Source organism: Astatotilapia calliptera, chromosome 15, assembly GCF_964374335.1.
Source record: "Astatotilapia calliptera chromosome 15, fAstCal68.1, whole genome shotgun sequence".
NCBI classification, from domain to species: domain Eukaryota; kingdom Metazoa; phylum Chordata; class Actinopteri; order Cichliformes; family Cichlidae; genus Astatotilapia; species Astatotilapia calliptera.
In genome coordinates this window covers 29734524-29759710 of record NC_137436.1, presented here as the reverse complement: position 1 = coordinate 29759710, position 25187 = coordinate 29734524, and the positions used below count along the sequence as shown (strand labels likewise).

The 25187-nt window shown below is 41.6% G+C and overlaps 1 protein-coding gene and 1 long non-coding RNA gene across 8 annotated transcripts in view; one reads left to right on the top strand and one right to left on the bottom strand.

Moving 5' to 3' along the window:
* cnih3 (cornichon family AMPA receptor auxiliary protein 3) overlaps nt 1–24518 on the bottom strand; it is a 133144-nt gene extending 108626 nt beyond the window's left edge. For 6 of the 7 annotated variants that reach the window (XM_026194025.2, XM_080289845.1, XM_080289847.1 and 3 more), the window contains exon 1: nt 23944–24512. In XM_026194025.2, the coding sequence (XP_026049810.1) occupies nt 23944–24021 (78 nt within the window). In that variant the 5' untranslated portion in view covers nt 24022–24512. Of the gene's footprint in view, nt 1–23943 lie in introns of all 7 variants that reach the window. The other variant, XM_080289849.1, reaches the window with a different exon arrangement.
* On the top strand, nt 8109–8650 carry LOC113037209 (uncharacterized). Its single transcript, XR_003274602.2, has 2 exons — nt 8109–8408; nt 8489–8650. It is a non-coding gene; the product is annotated as an uncharacterized LOC113037209 (long non-coding RNA).
* Nucleotides 24519–25187: the final 669 nt, after the last annotated feature.

Genomic DNA, 25187 nt, shown 5'->3' with positions numbered 1-25187 from the left:
TTATCGATTCTCATTGGCTCCACTTTGAAGACACCACTGTTGCTAAGTAGCATGTCAAAGATATGACATTCATGCTAATTATTTGCATGCTGTGGTCAAATCTTTGTGCATGTCGGGGGTATTTCCTCTCTTTGTAGGCATCAGTGCTGGGGTCGTCACTCAAAACAAATAGTGATTACACATATTATACGGAACACTTTTCTTAGAAGTAGTACAGCAGTGGAAGTGCAAGTGGAACTGATAAGCGGGATCGATACGCAAGCAGACTTTGCTGGAATTTAAAACTCAATAATAATACCCAGGGAAATACTCAATACTGAATCCAATGCTACATGGAAAATTTTAACCCTATCCTGCAAAAGAAGTAATGGTGAAGAAATCATATCTCAAAAGAATTAACTGTTTACTTGTTAATTTAACTCGTTTTCAACTAAATTTCCCTAAATATGACTTAGCTTTTAAAAAAAAAAGATTAATGTCAAGTCTGGAGGTTTTAATTTGTTTTACAAATTATTTAGATAGTTTCATTACAGATTGTGCAGGGTACAACAGATTTCAGAACCTAACAAAAAACAAAAGGGTACAACAAACAACACAATACCTCACACATCTATACGATTAATGGAAAAGTAAAGAATAAACTTTGGGTTAAGTTGGTATAAGTTATACTAAAATAAAGAAGTTCTAAAAGAACACTGTAAAATTGAAACCGTTACTGCCTGCATTTTAAAACTGACCTTGTTGATGGCTACAACAAAATAAGAACCACATTTTATTAAATAGTTGTACAAAGACGTTCCATCCATGACTCTTTCAGCTCTGCAATAATTATTCACAGTTTACCCAACTATACTTTTCATCTCCTAGTTGCTAAGTTATTGATACCAGATGGCTAATATGGCTTTCGGGTAATTGCTTGTAGTGCATGCTGGATAGGTCAACATTTATGATAACTGTTTCAGTAGCTTTACTGACCTCTGAAATTTCGCCTAAACTGTTATGAATGCTAAGTACTTTAGCTGTTAGAGAGAGGAAGATCAGTGGGCCTTGCTTTCTTCATCGCATTGCTGTGTAAAGTTATCAGCAAGAGGAGGCAAACAGGGCACTGTTGCTATCAATACCATAGCAAATGATTATCTTAATTTAGTATTGTTGATTTTTACTATTAATTAATATCTGAGTATCAATTTTGCTGACAACCCATACAGTGCACATCCTGTTTTTTCTTCTTCTCACTGCTGAACTTTCAATAAAGTTATCATGCATCCAAAGTTCAGTCATGCGGTCATTTATGTTCGATTAACAATTGTTATGAAAGTTTAGTTTAGTAACTGTCCAAAAAAAGTTACCGGAAGGATATCAATATGGCTGCTAACTAACAGGACGTGCTTCTAGAAGACTTTGGTAGGAGCCATCACTTTGAATTTAAAGTTATGATGTACTTTAATAGCAGTAGCAGTAGTTTAGTAGCAGGCTTGCTACATCATGTAACACTGTGCATTTTAGAAAATAGTTGCTAAATCTGCAAAGAGGAATAAACCTCAGAACCAGCACAGGTCAGGTGACCACACCCTGTCCACAGAGAAAATAAATTAAAAATGTCTTAATAGAACCTATTAAGTGACTTATTAAGCTCATTAAGTTAGCTATTTTGTGCGACTGCCCTGATGCACCAAAACATAGGGCTTTCCCCACCTGCAGAATAACACTTTAGGTACTTTGAACTCTCAGTGTGTTACAGTTTCTACCACTTGAGCCAGTGGGCCGGTATCTGAACTGAACACCTTGGCATGGCAAGACAGCTGGAAAAGTCAGTTTTGTTGATGCCCTGTGGCCTCATATTTGCACTCGACCACACCTTACTTTGAAGAGATCAAATGAAATTGAGTTTTTCCTTTTTAACCATTTCTACCAGCGTGTTGTTATTTATGCACAGTTCACTTGTCAGGACTTTCTACAAGGTGCCAAAAGCAAACGAACTGCACGTGTGATAGTTATGAAACATATATTGTATCCATTTGTTTACATTAAACCACATGTGTGGCCACACTATTTGAATAGTTCAAGGAATCTGACGTAATTGCAGGCTCATTGAAATTGTAATAATAATATCTTTTTGCCACTCGCAGGGTTCATATTACCATGGCAACACTGATTCCAACAACACTTGCTTTCTTGGCCTTACAGGCTGTTATTGAGCCACTACTGCAAAGGTTTTTTTATTGTGTCACACCCATAAAGCAGAGGCCACCAAAGAAGCATATACCTGAGAGGCAGGTTTACTAAACAAATTGTACCATGCCATTCAATACAGGGCTGCAAATCCTTTTGAAAATTACATGTCAGTACACAACATTAAAAAACTTGTGTCTAAAATTGACCTATTATGCTTTTTCTATGTGTTCTGTATTGTTGTATTGTTCTGTATTGATGAATCTGTATAGGGTTACAAAAGTCATAGTGATAAGGTTTAGGTTGCACATTGGCCAACAACACCTTAGTACCTCAATTTCCTTTTCTGTGCTCCATGAAACAAGAAAACTTCTGAGTGTGAGGCCAGCACACTCACGCTAGCATAATTTCTGGTTGTCGTTTTCCTCAAAATCAATGCTGCTACTACCGTAATACTATAAAGACTAAAAAAACCCTACTAAAACCTAAAACAAAAAAGCAAAACAGAAGCAAAAAACTTAAAAACTCATTATCAATACAACTAATTTTTGTAGGCTACGTACATCATACCACCACTTCAGACTTTCCAAACTGATGTCCAAACTTCACTCCTTTCGCCCTTTTATGCTCATATTATATATGAGCTAGGTCCGCGTTTATGCAAGCTCTCCCTGTGAGATTACTTTCAGGCTTTTCCATTTAATTTTTTTAATATCATTTTACAACCCCTTACACGCACATGGGCAAAATTGTTGGTTAAATTCTTTTCTATGAGCTCTGATCTAAATCTGACTATAACATGAAACATGTAGTCTGGAGAAAGCACCTTTTAAACCTGAAACAGCTAGAGCAGTTTACTCATAAGGAGTAGGCCAGGAAATCTGACGACATGTGCAGAAGTCACACTGACAGACAGCAAAAGAAATATTAAGTTAAGGGTACTATAATTTTAATTCTATTGAACCACAATTCAAAAGCAATGTCTGATTTTCATTAGCTAACTTTTAGCAGTTATTTCAGTGACCATTGTGGATTTTTCTTTCTTTAACGTAAGAGTACCAATACAGGTATGAGGTAAGCTCAGCAGTATGGGTAGTGTTGGCCTCAGCTGTCCAATACAGTGGGGCAAAAAAGTATTTAGTCAGCCACCGATTGTGCAAGTTCCCCCACTTAAAATGATGACAGAGGTCAGTAATTTGCACCAGAGGTACACTTCAACTGTGAGAGACAGAATGTGAAAAAAAAATCCATGAATTCACATGGTAGGATTTGTAAAGAATTTATTCGTAAATCAGGGTGGAAAATAAGTATTTGGTCACCTCAAACAAGGAAAATCTCTGGCTCTCACAGACCTGTAACGTCTTCTGTAAGAAGCTTTTCTGTCCCCCACCTGTATGAATGGCACCTGTTTGAACTCATCATCTGTATAAAAGACACCTGTCCACAGCCTCAAACAGTCAGACTCCAAATTCCGCCATGGCCAAGGCCAAAGAGCTTGGGGCTCCACGCAAGATCTCATCCCGTGGGGTCAAAATGATCATGAGAACGGTGAGCAAAGATCCCAGAACCACACGGGGGGACCTGGTGAATGACCTGCAGAGAGCTGGGACCAAAGTAACAAAGGTCACCATCAGTAACACACTACAACGGCAGGGAATCAAATCCCGCAGTGCCAGACGTGTACCGCTGCTGAAGCCAGTGCATGTCCAGGCCCGTCTGAAGTTTGCCAGAGAGCACATGGATGATACAGCAGAGGATTGGGAGAATGTCATGTGGTCAGATGAAACCAACGTAGAACTTTTTGGTATAAACTCAACTCGTCGTGTTTGGAGGAAGAAGAATACTGAGTTGCATCCCAAGAACACCATACCTACTGTGAAGCATGGGGGTGGAAACATCATGCTATGGGGCTGTTTTTCTGCCAAGGGGACAAGACGACTGATCCGTGTTAAGGACAGAATGAATGGGGCCATGTATCGTGAGATTTTGAGCCAAAACCTCCTTCCATCAGTGAGAACTTTGAAGATGAAACGAGGCTGGGTCATCCAACATGACAATGATCCAAAACACACCGCCCGGGCAACAAAGGAGTGGCTCTGTAAGAAGCATTTGAAAGTCCTGGAGTGGCCTAGCCAGTCTCCAGACCTCAACCCCATAGAAAATCTGTGGCGGGAGTTGAAAGTCCGTGTTGCTCGGCGACAGCCCCAAAACATCACTGCTCTCGAGAAGATCTGCATGGAGGAATGGGCCAAAATACCAGCTACTGTGTGTGCAAACCTGGTAAAGACCTATAGTAAACGTTTGACCTCTGTTATTGCCAACAAAGGTTATGTTACAAAGTATTGAGTTGTATTTTTGTTATTGACCAAATACTTATTTTCCACCCTGATTTACGAATAAATTCTTTACAAATCCTACCATGTGGATTCGTGGATTTTTTTTTCACATTCTGTCTCTCACAGTTGAAGTGTACCTCTGGTGCAAATTACTGACCTCTGTTATCATTTTAGGTGGGGGAACTTGCACAATCGGTGGCTGACTAAATACTTTTTTGCCCCACTGTATGTACCTGTTAATTCTTTTTTTAATTCAGTGGAAATATAACATGAAAATTATGAGTACCAGTTACAACTTGTCAGCAGTAAGGCTCCATTTGGTAGTCCCCTCCAAAAACATACTTGCTGTGCAACCCTGTGATCTGAAGAATAAGTGAGCTGAGTTTTAAAAATAAACCCATTAAGAAATTAAATACCTGTTACACATTACAGTATGCACAGCAGTGATTTTTTTTCCTTTTTCATGAAAGAAAAATCAGTACAAGTCAACAAGCCCTCAGAGACTTTACCTTGTCAACTGTGATCACTTTGCCCAGAGAAATATTCACAAACTAAACATACCCACAAAGAGATGATGATTCCTTTGATGTTTAAAGCAGTCTCTCCAGAGGATCGTTTAAGGAAACAGTCAAAAAACTGTGGAAACCTGATCATCGCTAATCAAGACTACATATAAGACTTTCATAATGTCATGGGACGTGTACTGTGGGTTGTGTGAAATTGCCACCAGGCTCCTGTAACATCATCACTGACACAGCAAATGAGTAACAAAGAAAAACAATGAAAGAAGAAAGTCTACTGTTAAAATTGCACACTTTTAAAACCTCACACTACCGACTACCTAAATTTTTTTAAATAGAGAAGTGCCAATAAAACCAAAAAGAAAGGACATGGAATGAAAAAGGAGGCAGGGCGAGGATCACCCCTGAAATCCTCCAAAGCAGGCACTGTGTAGTGGAACAACAGACACAGTGGAGTCAGGATGATGGATGAGGAGCCAGCAGGGGTTAATGAACAGACAGATCGATTCTGAGCAGCCCAGCTATATACTGAACACAACCTCTATTAGCCTTAGGTTCCTGATGCCTGAAAACCATGCTGACTGTTTGCTTCATTAAGATTACAATCAATGGTATCATCCTATGCAGTTTTTCAGTGTGATGTTGTGCCAAGGCACATTAAACATGAAAAAAATCCTCATTTGTCCAATTTACTGGAGCCTGTGCTAAACTCTAAGTGAAATGTACACAACCTGTAATCATTTGGATGATGAGCTCAGCAGTTGAGAAAGGTCATAGTGAATGCCAATAGCTTCCAAATTGAGGCAAATTTTAAGATGTTTTCACAATGTTCAAAATATAATATGTAATAAAACAGTAACCTGTAATGTAATCTGCATCTGAATCAGTTCATAAAAAGACCATGAACAGTTTGAAGGGTGGTTGTAGCGTAAGAGAGGAGGGCACCGCCTAATCGGAAGGTTGGTGGTTCAATCCCCGTCTGCTCCAGTCTGCATGCCAAATATCCTTGGACAAGATACTAACCCCATGTTGCTCCCTGATACATCCACTGGAGTGTAACAAGTTGTATAAAGTGCTCAGAGTAGAAAAGTGCTAATTCAAGAACCAGTCTTTTTACAATATATTTATGCAAGCTCTATAAGTCATAATTATGGGTGTGTTACGGCCCTAGCAGGGCCGCCTCCTGAAGTTGTCTGTGTGGGCGTGTTCGACCATCTCTCCTGCCTTAGCTGCCACCTTTTGTCTTTTGTGCAGCTGACTCTCGTCAGTAATTAAAAGTATTTAAGCCCAGGGACAGGTGAGCTCTGTACAAGAGTGCCATTACTGTGGTTTTCAGCTAGAGAGCTGCACTCTTTTTGGCTTACTTTGTACTTTATTGACTAATGCTTGAGTTTTGTTTGTTTCTTTAAACGGTAATAGTGGCTTGTCCGTCTCTTTTAGTTAGTATTAATAGAAACTCTGTAATTTAACCTTTATGCTTGACTCCTTTTTCTGACCTGGACACTTTTTGTTACTTCCCCCTCACCGCCTAGACCCCTCAGGGGAACGTAACAGGTGATATTAACTAACTTTTTAATTGTTGTGTTCCAGGTTCTCTGCATTTTAATTTGTATTAGTAATGTCCACTGTGGTAAGTTATTGCCAGCTTTTAGGATTATCCGAAATTACTGTTGACTTTTTTTGTCAGGTTTGGCACTGCAGTCACAGCTTTAAGCCATCCATCTATGCAAAACTTGTTCTGCTAACATCTCTTCCACTCAATGCAATACAATCATATTAGGTGCAAAATACGACATGCCATTTTTTTTTTGACTAATTGTAGGGCAATTTGTAGTCGAATATTCTCTTCCCAAACCTTTGTGCACAATAAAACGCACATCTTGCAGTACATCTTCTAAATACTGTAGTGGCAACACACCTGAATCACATGATTAGTTTGTTACCAGGCCTCTGGAGAACTTCAGGACATGTTGAGGAGCTAATTTAGCCATTTAAATCAGCTGTGTTGGTTCAAGAACACGTTTAAAACCTGCAGGGACACCGGCCCTCAAGCAGGTAAGTCAAATTTGCATGATCTAATGCAAATGTGACAAATTGTTCATTGTTCGGAGTTTGCAAGTTTACGTCTTTGTTAATACTACAATTCACCATTTCACACCTTCGTAAGCCATTACAGAGTCAAATATGATGACAAACAAAAAAACTATCCAAGTATTTGCTGTGGGAACCGCTTGACAAGAGCGGAACAGCCAAAAGAGCGTGCTTCTGATTAAGACAACTTATCTATTGGAAGTTAATGTGAATGTCAAGTGTCAGCCGTATAACAAAACGCTTTACTTACTGTGGCTGAATTTGTCTATTTTGTCTCAAGAGGGAAATAATGATCTATTTCTGCATTTTGTCTCCAGTGCTGTCACACTTGTCTTCTAGTAGAGCTTGATAGCCCTCTCCCCCACCCCCTCACTATAGGACACTCAATCTTTTCAACAAAGAACTTTCATTTTATTAACCTTGTTTCCTTTTGATCTGCATTGCTACCTGCTCACTGCTTTGCATCTGCCATTTTCCTTTCTTTTCATGTCTTAGATTAATTTTGCCCCAGTCACCTGACCAGCAGCTGAATTGGGCTTTTGTGTTTGACTGGCCTCATCTTCTTTGTCAGTCCTTCATTGTGTATTTCATTATATATCCTATATCCTTCATTAGACTTTGCCTCATCCCCCTTCCATTAATCTTCCGGTGGTGTTATGGCCCTTTCCTCAAAAGATTTTACCAATGCATCCTCCAGCAAACGTGTGACGTACATGTCAGGGGTGTCATGGTCTGCGGTGGGTGGCTGGAATTTCCATAAGGCTCCTGAACTGACCTGGGATCCGCCCCTGGGCAGGGCCAACTCCAGCTCCTGCACACCTGGAGCCTATTGCAGGCAATCAACAACAACAACAACCTTTATTTATAGAGCACATTAAAAGCCTAGGCATACCAAAGTGCTTTACATAAAAGAAAAAAATTAAAAAAAATAAATAAATAAAATAATCAAGCCAGAGGGATTTAAACCACACGTTGATGTTCATTCACTGCCAGTTCGTCATCAACACATGTTGGTAACAGGCCGTATACGTTAAGTTCTTGCTGTGATTCATCCTGTTAACACGACTCTCTTGTGCTACAGTTGCTGTATCCACCTTGGCTCACACTCCACCTCTGGACTCAGGATACCTAGTAATCATTCTGGAAATCTCTCTGTGCCTCACCTGCCTGCCCTCCTGCCATCACACTCCATCTGAAGCCCCGGATCTCAGGCCAGCTTTTCCACGCCACTCAGCCTCCCCTGGATCTTCATCACCCCCCTCTCAACACTCCAGGTCCCTAACTGCAAGTAAGAATTGCTGCTCTTACAACTGGCCACTGCAGAGCTGCCTTCACTACCTACCTAACTCCTATATCCTCTTCCTTCAGTGTGACTGTTCCCCACTCAGCTCCGTTCCGCATCTCAGGCCTCATTCCCTCGCCATAGCCACGTTCCCCAGGCCACGCCGCACCAAGACTCCACGTCTCGCTGTTTTTTGTCTTTGCCACGTTTTTCTCTTGCACTTAAACCTAATAAATTGTTGCATCATCTGCTGTCTCCGCTCTGGGTTTCTGCACCTGAGTCCTGTTCAGTACCGGCCACCCGGCCACGTGACAAGGGGTATTACAGATCAGTAGAACAAGCTTGGGCTTCATGGAGAACCAAAGTTGGCCAGATATCATTTCCACTTTTTTTCCCTCTACATTAAAACATCTGTGTCTACAGATAAACCTGTCACTTGAAAATCTAATTTCCCACAATTTAATCCAGAGAAAGTAAAACAAACCCTCTCTTCTCGGTGCATTTCATTTCTACTCTGTCCAACACCATTAGCTACTCTCTCCTTCCTGCAGCTTCCCCCAAAAGCTAATTGTTTTGCTCCATCAGTTGAACACCATAGGGACAGTCACAGATGAGGGTGTATTGTGGCTCTTCAGTGTGAACAATTATTCACGCAACACCTGTTAAACCTGTGAATGCCCTGTACTTGTCAAAATCTCAGTGTAATCCAGTGCAGCGGTAAAAGCGCACTGTTAGCTGATCTGCTCCCCTCCAAATCCATCCTGAAGTGTGCATGAAACTCTGATGTGTAGTGTCACCTTTTTCTTCAACAAGTATTCTCTTTGTGTGAGGCAGTTTAAAAAAAAAAAATGGATAGCTATCAGAAGGCTAAGTGTGAAAAGTATAATGGGTTATAGAAATAAACACATTCCTCCATCACTGCCAGGGGTGCGTTGACCTACAGGAGGACACCCTTAAATATTCAACTGTGCAGCGTTAAGTCTATGACAGTCAGCTTCATCATGGTTTGCTTTGGAATCACCCAGTGGGGCAAAAAAGTATTTGGTAGCCACTGATTGTGCAAGTTGTCCCACTGAAAAAGATGAGAGGTCTGTAATTTTTAGTCTAGGTTCACTTCAACTGTGAGAGACAGAATGTAAAAAAAGAAATCCAAGATTTTAAAGAATTTATTTGTAGAATGGTGCAGAAAATAAGTATTTAGCGCCTACAAGCAAGAATTCTGGCCCTCACAGAACTGTTACTACTTCTTTAGGAAGCTCTATCTTCCACTCGTTACCTGTATTAATGACATCTGTATGAACTCATCATCTGTATAAAATACACCTGTCCACACCTTCAGACAGTCAGACTCCAAACTCCGCCATGGCCAAGACCAGAGAGCAGTCTAAGGACACCATGGGCAAGATTGGATCATCTCAGTCTTGTGTACAATCTCCTATAGGCAAGCAATTATGAGAAAATGGAATAAATACAAAACCACAGAAAATCTCCCTTGACCTGGGGCTCCATGCAAGATGTCACCTCGTGGGGTACAAATGATCTTGAGAACGGTGAGGAAACAGCCCAGAACTACACGGGCGGAACTGGCCAGTGACCTAAAGAGAGCTGAGACCACAGTAACAATTTTACTATTAGTAACACACTACATGGTCATGGATTTAAATCCTGCAGCACTCGAAACGTCCCCCTGCTTAAGCCAGTACATGTCCTGGCCCATCTAAAGTTTGCCAGAGACCAACTGGATGATTCAGAGGAGGATTGTCAGATGAGACCAAAATAGTCAAAGTCTTTGGTATAAACGTCACTCACCATGTTTGGAGGGGGAAGAATGCTGAGTTGCAGCCCAAGAACATCATACTCACTGTGAAGCATGGAAGTGGAAACATGTTTTGGGGCTGCTTTTCTGCAAAGGGGACAGGACAACTGATCCATATTAAGGAAAGGATGAGTGGGGCCATGTATCGTGAGATTTTGGGCAAAAACCTCCTTCCATCAGTGAGAGCATTGAAGATGAAATGTTGCTGGATCTTCCAGCATGACAATGATCCCAAACACACCACCTGGCCAACGAAAGAGTGGCTACGTAAAGAGCATTTCAAGGTTCTAGAGTGGCCTAGCCAGACCTCAATCCAACAGAGAATCTGTGGAGGGAGTTGAAAGTCCGACAGCCCCAAAACATCAGCTCTTGAGCAGATCTGCATGGAAGAATGGGCCAAAATACCAGCTACAATGTGTTCAAACCTGGCAAAGACCTACAGGAAACATCTGACCTCTGTCATTGCCAACCAAGGTTACATTACAAAGCATTGAGGTGAACTTTTGTTATTGACCAAATACTTATTTTCTGCACCAATATACAAATAAATTACAATGCGATATCCTGGACTTCTTTACATTTTACACTTTACATTCTGTGTCTCACAGTGGAAGTGAACCTATGCTGAAAATTACAGATCACTCTCATTTCTTTCAGTGGGACAAGATTTATAATTTACTCAAATTCCATCCATCCATCCATTTTCATCCGCTTTGTCCGGGGCCGGGTCGCGGGGGCAGCAGCCTAAGCAAAGAGGCCCAGACCTCCCTCTCCCCAGCCACCTCCTCCAGCTTATCCGGGGGAATACCAAGGGGTTCCCAGGCCAGCCAAGAGATATAATCTCTCCAGCGTGTCCTGGGTCTGCCCCGGGGCCTCCTCCCGGTGGGACATGCCTGGAACACCTCACCCAGGAGGCGCCCAGGGGGCATCCTTGTCAGATGCCCGAACCACCTCAGCTGGCTCCTTTCGATGTGGAGCAGCAGCTGCTCTACTCTGAGCCCCTCCCGGATGGCCGAACTTCTCACCCTATCTCTAAGGGAGAGGCCAGCCACCCTTCGGAGGAAGCTCATTTCTGCCGCTTGTATCCGCGATCTCGTTCTTTCGGTCACTACCCACAGCTCGTGGCCATAGGTGAGGGTAGGGACGTAGATCGACCGGTAAATTGAGAGCTTCGCTTTTACACTCAGCTCCCTCTTCACCACGACGGACCGGTGCAGCGTCCGCATTACTGCAGCTGCAGCCCCAATCCGTCTGTCGATCTCCGGCTCCCTTCTCCCATCACTCGCGAACAAGACCCTGAGATACTTGAACTCCTCCACTTGGGGCAGGAACTCATCCCCGACCCGGAGTGGGCACTCCACCCTTTTCCGGCTGAGAACCATGGCCTCAGATTTGGAGGTGCTGATCCTCATTCCCACTGCTTCACACTCGGCTGCGAACCGCTCCAGTGCGAGCTGGAGGCCCTCACCCGATGAAGCCAACAGAACCAAATCATCTGCAAAAATCAGAGATGAGATTCTGAGGCCACCAAAGCGAAAGCCCTCCGCCACTTGGCTGCGCCTAGAAATCCTGTCCATAAAAATTATGAACAGAACCGGAGACAAAGGGCAGCCCTGGCGGAGCCCATCACGAGTCCGACTTATTGCCGGCACTGTGTGCCAAGACTGGCAATAGGGACATTTACTCAAATTTATAACAGGAAAAAAAAGGTAGTAGCCTATGTTCAGAAAAAAAACATTTGGATGGTTAAGACCAGTAAAGATTTTACTGCTTGTTTTTAAAGTTCTTATATTAGCTGTGTTCTATGTTTACATTCAGCTCCCAGGGGTGTGTACTATGAAGTAAGATTAATGGCTTGGCGAGCTATGTCGAGCTTGCTTTTAAATTAGCCAAACACATACAGTAAGATTCAAGATTTTTTTATTTGCCATTTACGCACAGGACCAACAGTCTATGCACATTGGAATTCTTGTACAGAGCTTTCCAGGTCAAGTTACTCTTTTTACAAGATAAAGACAAAGCAACTTAGAAAAGAAAAAAAAGAAATAAAGCAAGGAATGGAGCAATCATAGTATATACTATTTACTATATACAAAAACACTGTACCTAGCTGGAGCAGGTTATGTTCCAAGTCTCGATTTAAAATAATCTGGAAACCCGTTGTTTTCATTGATTTTTTTTGATTTTTTTTTTACAGCATGTTTTAATTCTCTGCTGGGGGAATATGTTTTGTATGTGCAAATTATTAAGCTCTACCTTAGTAAAAATGCTAAATGAAACAAACTGTTTGTTGGATTACCCTAAATTACCAGGAATATTGTGCAGCATGAATCTTTCTTTTTGCAACTGTCTTTTTTTGTGTTCTTTATCAATTTAGAATCATCATAATCATTCTCTGACAACGCCCTGTACCAACACAGAGCAGAGCAGCTACCTGAACGCTACCCCAACAGAGGTCGATTATCTTGTTAATAATTTCACCTCCTCACTACGTACGACTCTGGATACTGAAGCTCCGGTGAAAACTAAGGTCTCTAATCAGAAGTACCTGACTCCGTGGTATAATTCTCAAACACGTACCCTAAAGCAGATGACTCGTAATGTGGAGAGGAAATGGCGTGTCACAAATTTAGAGGATCATCATTTAGCCTGGAGAAATAGTTTGCTGCTTTATAAGAAAGCCCTCTGCAAAGCCAGAACATCTTACTATTCATCACTGATTGAAGAAAATAAGAACAACCCCAGGTTTCTCTTCAGCACTGTAGCCAGGCTGACAAAAAGTCAGAGCTGTTTTGAGCCAACCATCCCTTTAATGTTAACTAGTAATGACTTCATGAACTTCTTCACAAATAAAATTTTTATCATTAGAGAAAAATTACCAATAATCATCCCACAGATGTAATATTATCTACAGCTACTCTTAGTACCATTGATGTTAAGTTAGACTCTTTTTCTCCAATTGATCTTTCTGAGTGAACTTCAATAATTACTTCCTCCAAACCATCGTGTCTTTTAGAACCCATTCCTACAAAACTGCTCAAAGAAGTCCTGCCATTAATTAATTCTTCGATCTTAAATATGATCAACCTATCTCTAATAATCGGTTACAGTGGGGCAAAAAAGTATTTAGTCAGCCACCGATTGTGCAAGTTCCCCCACTTAAAATGATGACAGAGGTCAGTAATTTGCACCAGAGGTACACTTCAACTGTGAGAGACAGAATGTGAAAAAAAAAAAAAAAAAAAAAAAAAAAAAAAAAAAAAAATCGATGAATTCACATGGTAGGATTTGTAAAGAATTTATTCGTAAATTAGGGTGGAAAATAAGTATTTGGTCACCTCAAACAAGGAAAATCTCTGGCTCTCACAGACCTGTAACGTCTTCTGTAAGAAGCTTTTCTGTCCCCCACTCGTTACCTGTATGAATGGCACCTGTTTGAACTCATCTGTATAAAAGACACCTGTCCACAGCCGCAAACAGTCAGACTCCAAACTCCGCCATGGCCAAGACCAAAGAGCTTTCGAAGGACACCAGGAAAAGTATTGTAGACCTGCACCAGACTGGGAAGAGTGAATCTACAATAGGCAAGCAGCTTGGTGTGAAAAAAATCAACTGTGGGAGCAATCATCAGAAAATGGAAGACATACAAGACCACTGATAATCTCCCTCGATCTGGGGCTCCACGCAAGATCTCATCCCGTGGGGTCAAAATGATCATGAGAACGGTGAGCAAAGATCCCAGAACCACACGGGGGGACCTGGTGAATGACCTGCAGAGAGCTGGGACCAAAGTAACAAAGGTCACCATCAGTAACACACTACAACGGCAGGGAATCAAATCCCGCAGTGCCAGACGTGTTCCGCTGCTGAAGCCAGTGCATGTCCAGGCCCGTCTGAAGTTTGCCAGAGAGCACATGGATGATACAGCAGAGGATTGGGAGAATGTCATGTGGTCAGATGAAACCAAAGTAGAACTTTTTGGTATAAACTCAACTCGTCGTGTTTGGAGGAAGAAGAATACTGAGTTGCATCCCAAGAACACCATACCTACTGTGAAGCATGGGGGTGGAAACATCATGCTATGGGGCTGTTTTTCTGCCAAGGGGACAGGACGACTGATCCGTGTTAAGGACAGAATGAATGGGGCCATGTATCGTGAGATTTTGAGCCAAAACCTCCTTCCATCAGTGAGAACTTTGAAGATGAAACGAGGCTGGGTCTTCCAACATGACAATGATCCAAAACACACCGCCCGGGCAACAAAGGAGTGGCTCCGTAAGAAGCATTTGAAAGTCCTGGAGAGGCCTAGCCAGTCTCCAGACCTCAACCCCATAGAAAATCTGTGGCGGGAGTTGAAAGTCCGTGTTGCTCGGCGACAGCCCCAAAACATCATTGCTCTCGAGAAGATCTGCATGGAGGAATGGGCCAAAATACCAGCTACTGTGTGTGCAAACCTGGTAAAGACCTATAGTAAACGTTTGACCTCTGTTATTGCCAACAAAGGTTATGTTACAAAGTATTGAGTTGTATTTTTGTTATTGACCAAATACTTATTTTCCACCCTGATTTACGAATAAATTCTTTACAAATCCTACCATGTGGATTCATGGATTTTTTTTTTCACATTCTGTCTCTCACAGTTGAAGTGCAAATTACTGACCTCTGTCATCATTTTAGGTGGGGGAACTTGCACAATCGGTGGCTGACTAAATACTTTTTTGCCCCACTGTATGTACCACAGGCCTTCAAGCTGGCTGTAGTTAAACCTTTACTCAAAAAGCCATCTCTAGACCCAGCAGTCTTAGCTAATTATAGGCCAATCTCCAACCTTCCTTTCATATCAAGAATCCTTGAAAGAGTAGTTGTCAAACAGCTAACTGATCATCTGCAGATGAATGGCTTATTTGAAGAGTTTCAGTCAGGTTTCAGAGCTCATCACAGCACAGAAACAGCTTTAGTGAAGGTTACAAATGATCTTCTTATGGCCTCTGACAGTGGACTCATCTCTGTGCATGTCCTGCTACACCTTAGTGCAGCATTCAATACTGTTGACCATAATATCCTATTAGAGAGATTAGAACATGCTGTAGGTATTACAGGTACTGCACTGCAGTGGTTTGTATCATATCTATCTAATAGACTCCAATTTGTGCATGTAAATGGAGAGTCCTCTTCACACACTGAGGTTAATTATGGAGTTCCACAGGGTTCAGTGCTAGGACCAATTCTGTTTACATTATACATGCTTCCCCAAGGCAACATCATTAGAAGACATAGCATACATTTTCACTGCTATGCAGATGACACCCAGCTCTATCTATCCATGAAGCCAGATAACACACACAAATTAGTTAAACTGCAGGAATGTCTTAAAGACAAAGAGCTGGATGGCCGCTAACTTTCTGCTTCTTAATTCAGATAAAACTGAGGTTATTGTACTCGGCCCTGAAAAGCTTAGAAATATGGTATCTAACCAGATTCTTACTCTGGATGGCATTACCTTGGCCTCCAGTAACACTGTGAGGAACCTTGGAGTCATTTTTGACCAGGATATGTCCTTCAACGCACATATTAAACAAATATGTAAGACTGCGTTCTTCCATTTGCGCAACATCTCTAAAATTAGAAATATCCTGTCTCAGAGTGACGCTGAAAAACTAGTTCATGCATTTATTACTTCCAGGCTGGACTACTGTAATTCATTATTATCAGGATGTCCAAAAAACTCACTGAAAAGCCTTCAGCTAATCCAAAATGCTGCAGCAAGAGTACTGACAGGGACTAGAAAGAGAGAGCATATTTCTCCTGTTTTGGCTTCCCTTCACTGGCTTCCTGTTAAATCCAGAATTGAATTCAAAATCCTGCTCCTCACATACACTGTCTTAAATAATCAGTCCCCTCTTATCTTAATGACCTTGTAGTACTGTATCACCCTATTAGAGCACTTTGCTCTCGCTCTGCAGGCCTACTTGTTGTTCCTAGAGTATTTAAAAGTAGAATGGGAGGGAGAGCCTTCAGTTTTCAGGCCCCTCTTCTGTAGAACTAGCTTCCAGTTTGGATTCGGGAGACAGACACTATCTCTACTTTCAATATTAGGCTTAAAACTTTCCTTTTTGCTAAAGCATATAGTTAGGGCTGGACCAGGTGACCCTGAATCCTCCCTTAGTTATGCTGCAATAGACGTAGGCTGCCGGGGATTCCCATGATGCATTGAGTTTTTCCTTTCCAGTCACCTTTCTCATTCACTATGTATTAATAGACCTCTCTGCATTGAATCTTATCTGTTATTAACCTCTCTCTTCCACAGCATGTCTTTTATCCTGTCTTCCTTCTCTCACCCCAACCGGTCGCAGCAGATGGCTGCCCCTCCCTGAGCCTGGTTCTGCCGGAGGTTTCTTCCTGTTAAAAGGGATTTTTTCCTTCCCACTGTTGCCAAAGTGCTTGCTCATAGGGGGTCATATGATTGTTGGTTTTTTCTCTGTATCTATGAAGCGCCTTGAGGCGACTTTTGTTGTGATTCGGCGCTATATAAATGAATTGAATTGAATTGAATTGAACGCCTCTGACTAGAGTAAGCTTTATTCAAGAAGAAGAATTATATGACTTGTGAAACCCCTCTATGTTTATGTGCGTACACAGAGTCTGGAGCAGAAAGCCTGGCTTATCAGAGAAAGTTGATAACCACCATAGTGATATCGGTTCTCTCCATCTGGGTTTCAGGTTTTGTTGAGCCAGATAACACAAAGAAAGGCTGGCTGCTCTAAACTTCGTCGTACTGTAGTGCTCAGGTCTCTCAGATCCACTTGCAAAAATCTCTTACATTTTCAAACAAAATTGTGTCAGAGCCTTTGCAGTCGCTGCTCCGTGGGTGCAGAATTAGCTACGACTTGACATAAGCATGTGCTGCTATTGGACCACCAGAGACCTCTGCTTTTAGTCTAGGCTCAATGCTTGCCTTTACTCTCTGGCCTTTCCAGCCCACCAATCTCTCTTTATCGTTATATCTGTAGCTCTGTTTATCCTCTGCTGTCCTCTGGTTTTGTCATTATGTCTTAATTCTGTATTCTCTACTTATACTTATTACTTTTTAAATGTATTTACATAACTGTGTGTAAATATGTAAACATTCTACAGCACTTGGACAATGAAAGCTGTGTTTAACTGTGCTTTATAAATCAATGTTACATACTTACTTAACCAGAACGGGGTTAGCTTTAGCTGGCACTAGACTGAAAACAGCTTAAAACATGGAGGCCATTTTTGTGCTTATACTTAATTTTAAATCTAATAGGGCCTCTATTTTTTATCAACGAAGTGTATAATAAAAAACCCCCAATTATTTTATAGATGTTTTACAGAGTTGCAACATATATTTTTGTTGTGCCTCTTACATTAAGGGAAAGCTAGTCAACAAATTTACAGGCCATGCCAGGTCATGGAAAACTGATTATGTGTATCTACTCTCCCCTTCTACTTGACATCCTGAAGTATGTTTTTATTACTGATGATCATGCCTACTAACATTTTAATTTTTCCACTAATTATGCTACCATACAACTACAGTTAAATTGTTATAAAGGGTACTTCTGTCAAAAAAGTGTTGACAAAATGAATGAAATTACTGCAAACAGTAAACTATGAGCCTCTGGTGGGTCCCTGGTGCTTCGACAGCTACACACACAAACTAAACTGCTGTAATTTAGTAGAAACCCTAAGTGAGAGGGGAAAATGATGTTAGTTTGACATTCCAACCTTTGCAATACTGCCGGGTAACCTCTCCATCATATCTGCACCACAGGGCTTTCCCATCTATCAAAGGTGCACCAAGGGAGCGCCTGGCCTGTTTCAGGCTTTAATGACTCATTAGGGGCTGCTGTTACATGGGAGGAGAGTCGCTCAAGCAGAGTGGAGCTTGCAGTTCACCTTGTATTTTAATTAAAATGGCTTCATAATCACTTCAGTGAGTGCTCCCATAGGTAACTGTGGAGTTACATTTTATGTGAGAAACAGTTTGATTGCGGTTTGATGTGAGCAGTTCTAAATGTCATTATGCCCCACAGCAACAAGAATAATGGAATCTACTTATTATCAGTAGAAAAATATGTTATTCCAAATAGACAAATGCATTTTTTTGAGTGTGTGTTTCTGACTCTTATTAAATGTGCCATAGCCTTCAAACAGGAGTAAAAAATTGTGGGAATGATTGTATTTAATTAATAATTACATTTAACTAAAATTACATAATTAAACCTGTGTGAGCGTCAACACATGCAAGGTAGCTCAAAGTTTAAGAAAAGAAACATCCAAACTGAGGATCCAGCTTGAAATACATTGAAAAACTGTGACTGATCAGGTAACATGCTTTTACACTTACAACATCAAGCAAAATGAAACTAAACTGAACAAAAGCAAATCAAAGCTCCCACATGTGGGATAAAACTCATCACCTCTTGGTTAACAGCTTAACTTTAGCACTTCTTTAAGGAGGCCATAGGACATGTATGGTAACATTTAACATTTCTTCATCTCAGTCCAACAATGAGAAAGACATGTAACATAGAGGAGGTGAAAAAAAAAAGGGTAAATACTCCGTTAAAGATGAGAAAACAACTGCCAAAGACACAAAAGTACTACTGGCTGGAGAATAGGTGCAAAATAGCATCAAAGAAAGTAGATAACTGCAATGGGACATTGCAGGAGCCCAGTTGTAGGATATAATAATAACCACTGCAGCCTAAAAGAGTGCCTGAGGAGCCCAGTTGTAGGCTATTAAGAGTCGACTGTACACTTTTTTCGTGTTTTCCTCCAAAACAATAAGTTCCATTGGAGCCTCTTTGTCTCTCACTAGCAAAGTTGACCCAGACAACACAGTAAAGCTAGTTCTCGGCTACGAACCCGACACGATTTGCATTACAGTTACACCCCCCCCCCCCCCCCATGGGAGGGGTTTGTTTGTCAGTTTGTTAGCAGTCTAGCGTCCAAAGTTTTCGAGATATCAGATTTAATTTGGACATGCAGGATTTGCTGTGTATCACTTGTGTTATCTGTTGACAGAGTCTGTAGTGTTTCACTTCTTATTTTATTTCCCTTTTCATTGTACTTTATGTATGGGCTGCTTCACAGCCTCTGTCTTTATCTGTTCATTTACACTAGCTTGTTTTATTTATAGCCTGATTTGACCCTGGGTAGTTTGACTCAGCATGCTTGCTCTTTTTAACAATGCACTGCTGCTCGGGGCTTTAAAAACTAACCTTTTGGCCAAGCAGCAACTGTGGCACCAGGGTTCAGTATTTTTTTTCTCTTTTGTCTTTGAAACCAGATGAGAACTTGAAAAACAAAGACAGACTGAGAGATGGCCACCTGCCAAAATGATTGATAGAAGTGAAGGAAGAGTTTGAGCCAAATTTCCCTAGCATTTTGGCAGGTGGCTGGTGTTAACATGCAGCTTTGGCTCAGCAACTCCCCACACTGCACAGCCTTTTCCTAATTATGTTTCCTCACAGTATGGAGCCCCAGCTTATTATCCTGCAAGTCTGTATGGCAATGTGAATGGGGAATTATTGGAGGAGGCATCTCCACACTGTTTCTGCCTCCTTAAGCAGAATGCACAATAAGGCAGGCTTCGACTGGATTATTATTGCTGAACGCAAATGTTGAATTGTGATCTTTCTTTTCACTGGTGCAGAATTTACATCGCAGGCAACACACTGAAGGATGTGTTGTGGATCGTGTCCCTCTGTAGACCTTTTTAATGTTTCTAAGTACTAATGATGTGTTTTTGTGGCGTGGCAGAAAGTGACAGCTCTGCAGTTGCATATGCATATAGCTTTAGAGAGCTTTATAATAAGGGTTTCTGCAGGCAAAAACATGGATGTGCCATGGGCTCCCCAGGGTCACGTATAGTAGCCAGCCTTGTAGGAACATGAAGAAAGTGGAAAGTAAAGCTCTTGGCTCTTTTAAAGATGACACTTGGGTCAATATCAAAACCCAAGAAGTAGAAGCCTTCACTGCTCACATACACTCAGTGGATAGAAACATAAAGTTCACCAGCGAATATTTGGACTGTTGAGGAGAATGGAAACTTCAACACTGGAGTTTACAGGAAGCCTGCACGCACTCGGGCCAGTATCTCCTCTTTGACTCCCACCACCCTCTGGAACACAAACTTGAAGTAATCAGGACCCTACAACAATGGGCAGAAAATGTTCCCTCTAAGCCAGAAGGGAAAAAGAGGGAACACACATGTAAAGAAAGCTCTAAGAAAAGAACATGTGATCATCGTAATTGGGCCTTCATGAAATCAGCAAAGATGCACAGAAAAGAAGGTCAGACACCAACTACAGACAAACAGAACAATATTGTCATCCCTTATGTAGCAGCTTTGTCAGAGAAATCAGGAGTCCTCTCCAAGCACAAGATCCCAGTGTACTTCAGACCCAGCCACACACTCAGACAAAAACTGGTTCATCCCAAAGACAAAACTACCAAACGCAAACTTAACAACATAGTGTATGCTGTACAGTGCAGGTAGGAATTCTCAGACCTCTACATTGGACAGACCAAACAGCAACTTCATAAATGCATGGCACAACATAGAAGAGCCCCCTGGACAGGACAAGACTCAGCTGACCATCTGCATCTAAAGGACAAAGGTCACTCTTTTGAGGATGCCAATGTTCACATTTTGGGCAGAGATGGTTTGAAAGAGGAGTGAAAGAAGCCATCTATGTCCACTGTGAACGACCATCTTTGAACAAAGGCGGTGGCTTTCGACTCCAACTGTCTACCATCTATAATCCAGTTTTGAGATCCCTTCCCAGACGCCTTAACGCCCACTCACATCTTGCATCAGGTGATCTCAATAAGTCACATGATAGTTTGAGGCCCACTACCGAAGTCAACAACCCTCCCAAGGGACGTCTTGATGCATGCTCAATCATCCAGGTAAGTAAATCTCCAAAAGTTGATTCCGTTCATCTGGACGTAGCGTTTTGTGCGAGAAACGTTTCGTCACTCACCCAAGTGACTTCTTCAGTCTCAGCTGACTGCAGTTTTCCCCAATCTTATAAACAGTACATTTGCATAATGACTGAAACCAGCCCAGTGGAGGAACAATGGACTGGGAGGTCAGTTCTTTAATTTTAATTATGCAAATTCTCAAAAATGTACTGTTTATAAGATTGGGGAAACCTGTAGTCACCTGAGACTGAAGAAGTCACTTGGATGAGTGACGAAACATTTCTCCCACAAAACGCTACGTCCGGATGAACAGGATCAACTTTTGGAGGCCTCCCAAGGGACAACTCCCACTAGGTTTAAATACCCGGGACTCTCCACCATTTGGTCTTAGAACTGAAGAAGCTTCTCGGATGAGAGGAGAAACATCTTCAAGAAACTTAAAGAAGTCCAGTTGCTTTTCTTTCCAAGCTCCTTAGATTACCATGACCTGGATGACTGAGAACCCTCACATCCCTGAAATGTCTCAATGTAAAATGAAATGCAATATCAAATATCACATGTCAGTTTTTCTACAAGACAAAGAAATGCTGAAGTAAATGAAGACATCTATGGTCTAGTATATCAGACATCTATATCTTTCACCTTTTTCAGAAATTTCTGTATTGGATGGTAAAAAAGAAGGAACTTTTCTGTCATTTATTTTTTATCAATTAGTTAATTACTATGGTTTTCAATCATTCAGAAAAGTTACAAAATTCGTGAAAATACAGTTCACATTTTCCAAAGCCATCAAGTGAACCGGACTGGTGTCTTTATTGGGCCAATTCTTGCCGCTGGGGCCATATGTTTGACACTCCCGATCTATACACAAGAAAAACTAGAAATATCTTAGTTCTTTGAAGTCACATATAAAGCAGTTTGTGTGCTGCACATCACCCTGGAGCTGACAGGTGTGTAGGTAACCCTCCAATGTAAAGACGAAGAAACATCACATTTTGGTGACGTCCGTGGTTTCTAGACTTCAGGGAGACTTTGACAGCAAGTTTTTTTTCATCTGAGTATCAAAGTCTTTACATTTAATCTTTATGTTTATATTAGCCTCTCATCAGTTTTGAGCCTGTGAAATTTGGGTTCTGCTCATTAAAAAAATGGCTGCATCTCTGAAACTGTTCATGCATTACGTTGTAAAACCCGCTTAATCAAAACTGACAGCCTGCATTTCAAACACATATTGATAGTTGATTTACAGTCCACTGTTGCTGTGGACAGAGGCAAAACTACAAAACTTGTGTCTTTGACCCAAGCATTATGGAGGGCACTGAATGTCACTCAGCAATAACCTATTGGTAGAAAAAACTGACATTGGTAGATGCTTTAGTTGTTTACTTCAAAGCTGAAAGAAAATGAACTTATTTACTTCACCGGAAGAAACTGAATTTCACTAACTGACACACTATGGGGTCTGGTTGCTACATCGGTGTTAGTCTTTTCTGTCTTTAGTGAGATCATGTGTTCCTAAGGCATAGTTAAATTATAATTTCAGCTGAATGATATAATGTCATAATACCCCATTATGAAAAAGTAATAACGTTTCCTTGAAATTCTTGTTAAAGCCCCCTAAATATAACATGTATGTAAATATTTAACCAGTTTTGAAATACGTTTGTAACATGACAAAATGTGGAACAATTGAAGTGCTGTAAAAACTGCCAAATTGCAGTCCAACCATAAGCCAACATCTAAGTGGTTCGCTGGTAACCTGGTGGATATTCAGGCAAAGCCTGGGTACCTCGCCCAGTATGAAATGCACTATGTAGGAAGGATACGAGAGTACATTTCTGTCCATTATGATCCTTTAAAAACTTTGTTTAAATACCTAAAATGTCACACAATTCTGTTTTTGCTTTAAACAATATCTCTGATGAAAGCATTCTATAAAAGCGATAGAACCCTTTTTTTTTTCTTTTGCATGTATATCATGACATCCTACATCACATACATTTGCTTTGTTTCACTTGGCTCCTGTTTCTGCCACCATGACATCTACTTCAAACGGGGGAGTACACTTCATTTGTGAGGAATCATAAAGGTGTTTTCAGCATGATCACTTAGTTTTAATTGTGCTACTACGTGTGTCTGTACCCTTACTGTCTAGGACTCTTTATTTCTGCTGACACATGGGTCATTGTCTGACAGACAGACACACCAACTATTAGCTGGAATTGCCAGAGGATCAGTCACCCCAAGTGCATCAGGTCTATGTAAAAGACAGACCCGGGGCAAAAGGCTGGAAGACCTGACCCAAATCTGTCTTTATACAAGGCCCTACATGTTGCTCAGGGAGCAACTAATAAGATTATTCAAATATCACAATGCAGTCAGCCATATTGGCACTGGTGTGTAGCTGATCCGATGCTTGATTAAAAGGATATGAAGAGAGCAGGAAGATGAGAAGAGAGAGAGATAACGTTCTACAAGATTCCCTAATTGATCTGGAAGGGAAGTGTGCTTAATTGATCTGGAGGATGCTGCACAGGGATGCAGGCACTTTCTGTGTGTGTGAAACTGGGTCGCTGGGGATGTGTAAAGTCTGGAAATTTTTAAATTCACATTGTAAACTAAAGCTAAAGCCAACTAGCACTGTTACGTACACCTGCGAGTTCAGTATACACTCACACACCTTGCCATCAACAACGAGTAAGAAGAGCCCCCCCCCAAAAAAAAAAAAAATAATACATCCAGTGATACCCAGTGTAAGGTACTTACATGCCATATTGCGAAGAAAATCAGGGACACACAGAGGACCAGAGACAGCATGTAGCAGAAGGCAGCAAACGTGAACATAATTGAAAAGGGAAACGTGGATAATTTCCCGAGGAAGCACGATCCTGCAGCCAAACATCTAAAACAAAAGAGAGGCAAGGGGGAAGAAGAAAGAGGGGGAAGGGGTGTATGAAAAGAAAGTTCTCACAGTGCCATAGAAAGCCGAGGCGGTGCTGGCACCATGACTTCGCCCCTCACAATGTTTGCAACAATTTGTTGCAGAAAGCCCCTCTCCGGCTGATCAGCTGTGCGTCCACCCAGCAGCACCAGCAGCAGCGAGGCGACTCCGAAGTCAGAGCTGCTCGCAAATCAGTGCATGATCAGTAGTCGCAGTCCCGGTGAGCATAGAAATCACAGAAAGGCGCCGAGACGAGGAGGTGTCCACGCAGAGCCACTCGGGGAAGGTGAATAAGTAGGTAATCCATTCAGCGGCGGCAGGAGGAGCCCTGCTGCTGCGGCCTCTGCGCTGAGCTGCTGTTAGAGAAGAGCCCTGCCACAGTGCACAGCACACAGGCGGCAATAAACGCTGCTCTCACCCTGACAGACCTATCAGCAGAAGCGAGCGGAGCGTGCAGGGAAGAGCTGTGAACAGGTGGATTTAAAAGAGCAGCACCCGGTGTGCGTGCACGTGCGCGCGTGTGCTTGCAGATTCCTCTCCGCACACTCACAAACACACATACAAACACATACACATCGTTTTTTGTTTGCTAAATACTTGTGACCGCTGTGAATTGTTAGCTCTTGTTTGGCTGTGTGTTTGTGAGAGTATTTTTGTCCTTCGACCAAGTCTGTAACCAGCTAAGTGCTGCAACCAGATATACATACCAGCAAACAAAAGGACAGGAGCAAAACATCTTCATGTCGTGGACGGTCTTTAGAGAAAAAGAAAATGTGCACATTATTAAAGCAAGTACTGACTCATGCACACATGTACATAAATACATGCAAACACATGTAATAGTGAAAATATAAATGTCTAAAATGATCAATTAATTTGAAATCACAAGTCATTTCTATGGTAAAGAAACTAATGAGGCCACAGCCTGCAGAACTGATAAACTGTGAGACTAACCCCACCGTCTGGCTCCTTTATAGAATGCAAGCTTTAAATCCTAATGGGGAAAAAAACCCTCAACCAGGTATTTTGCTGTCTGCTGCTCTGCAAAAATATTAATAATAATATTGAG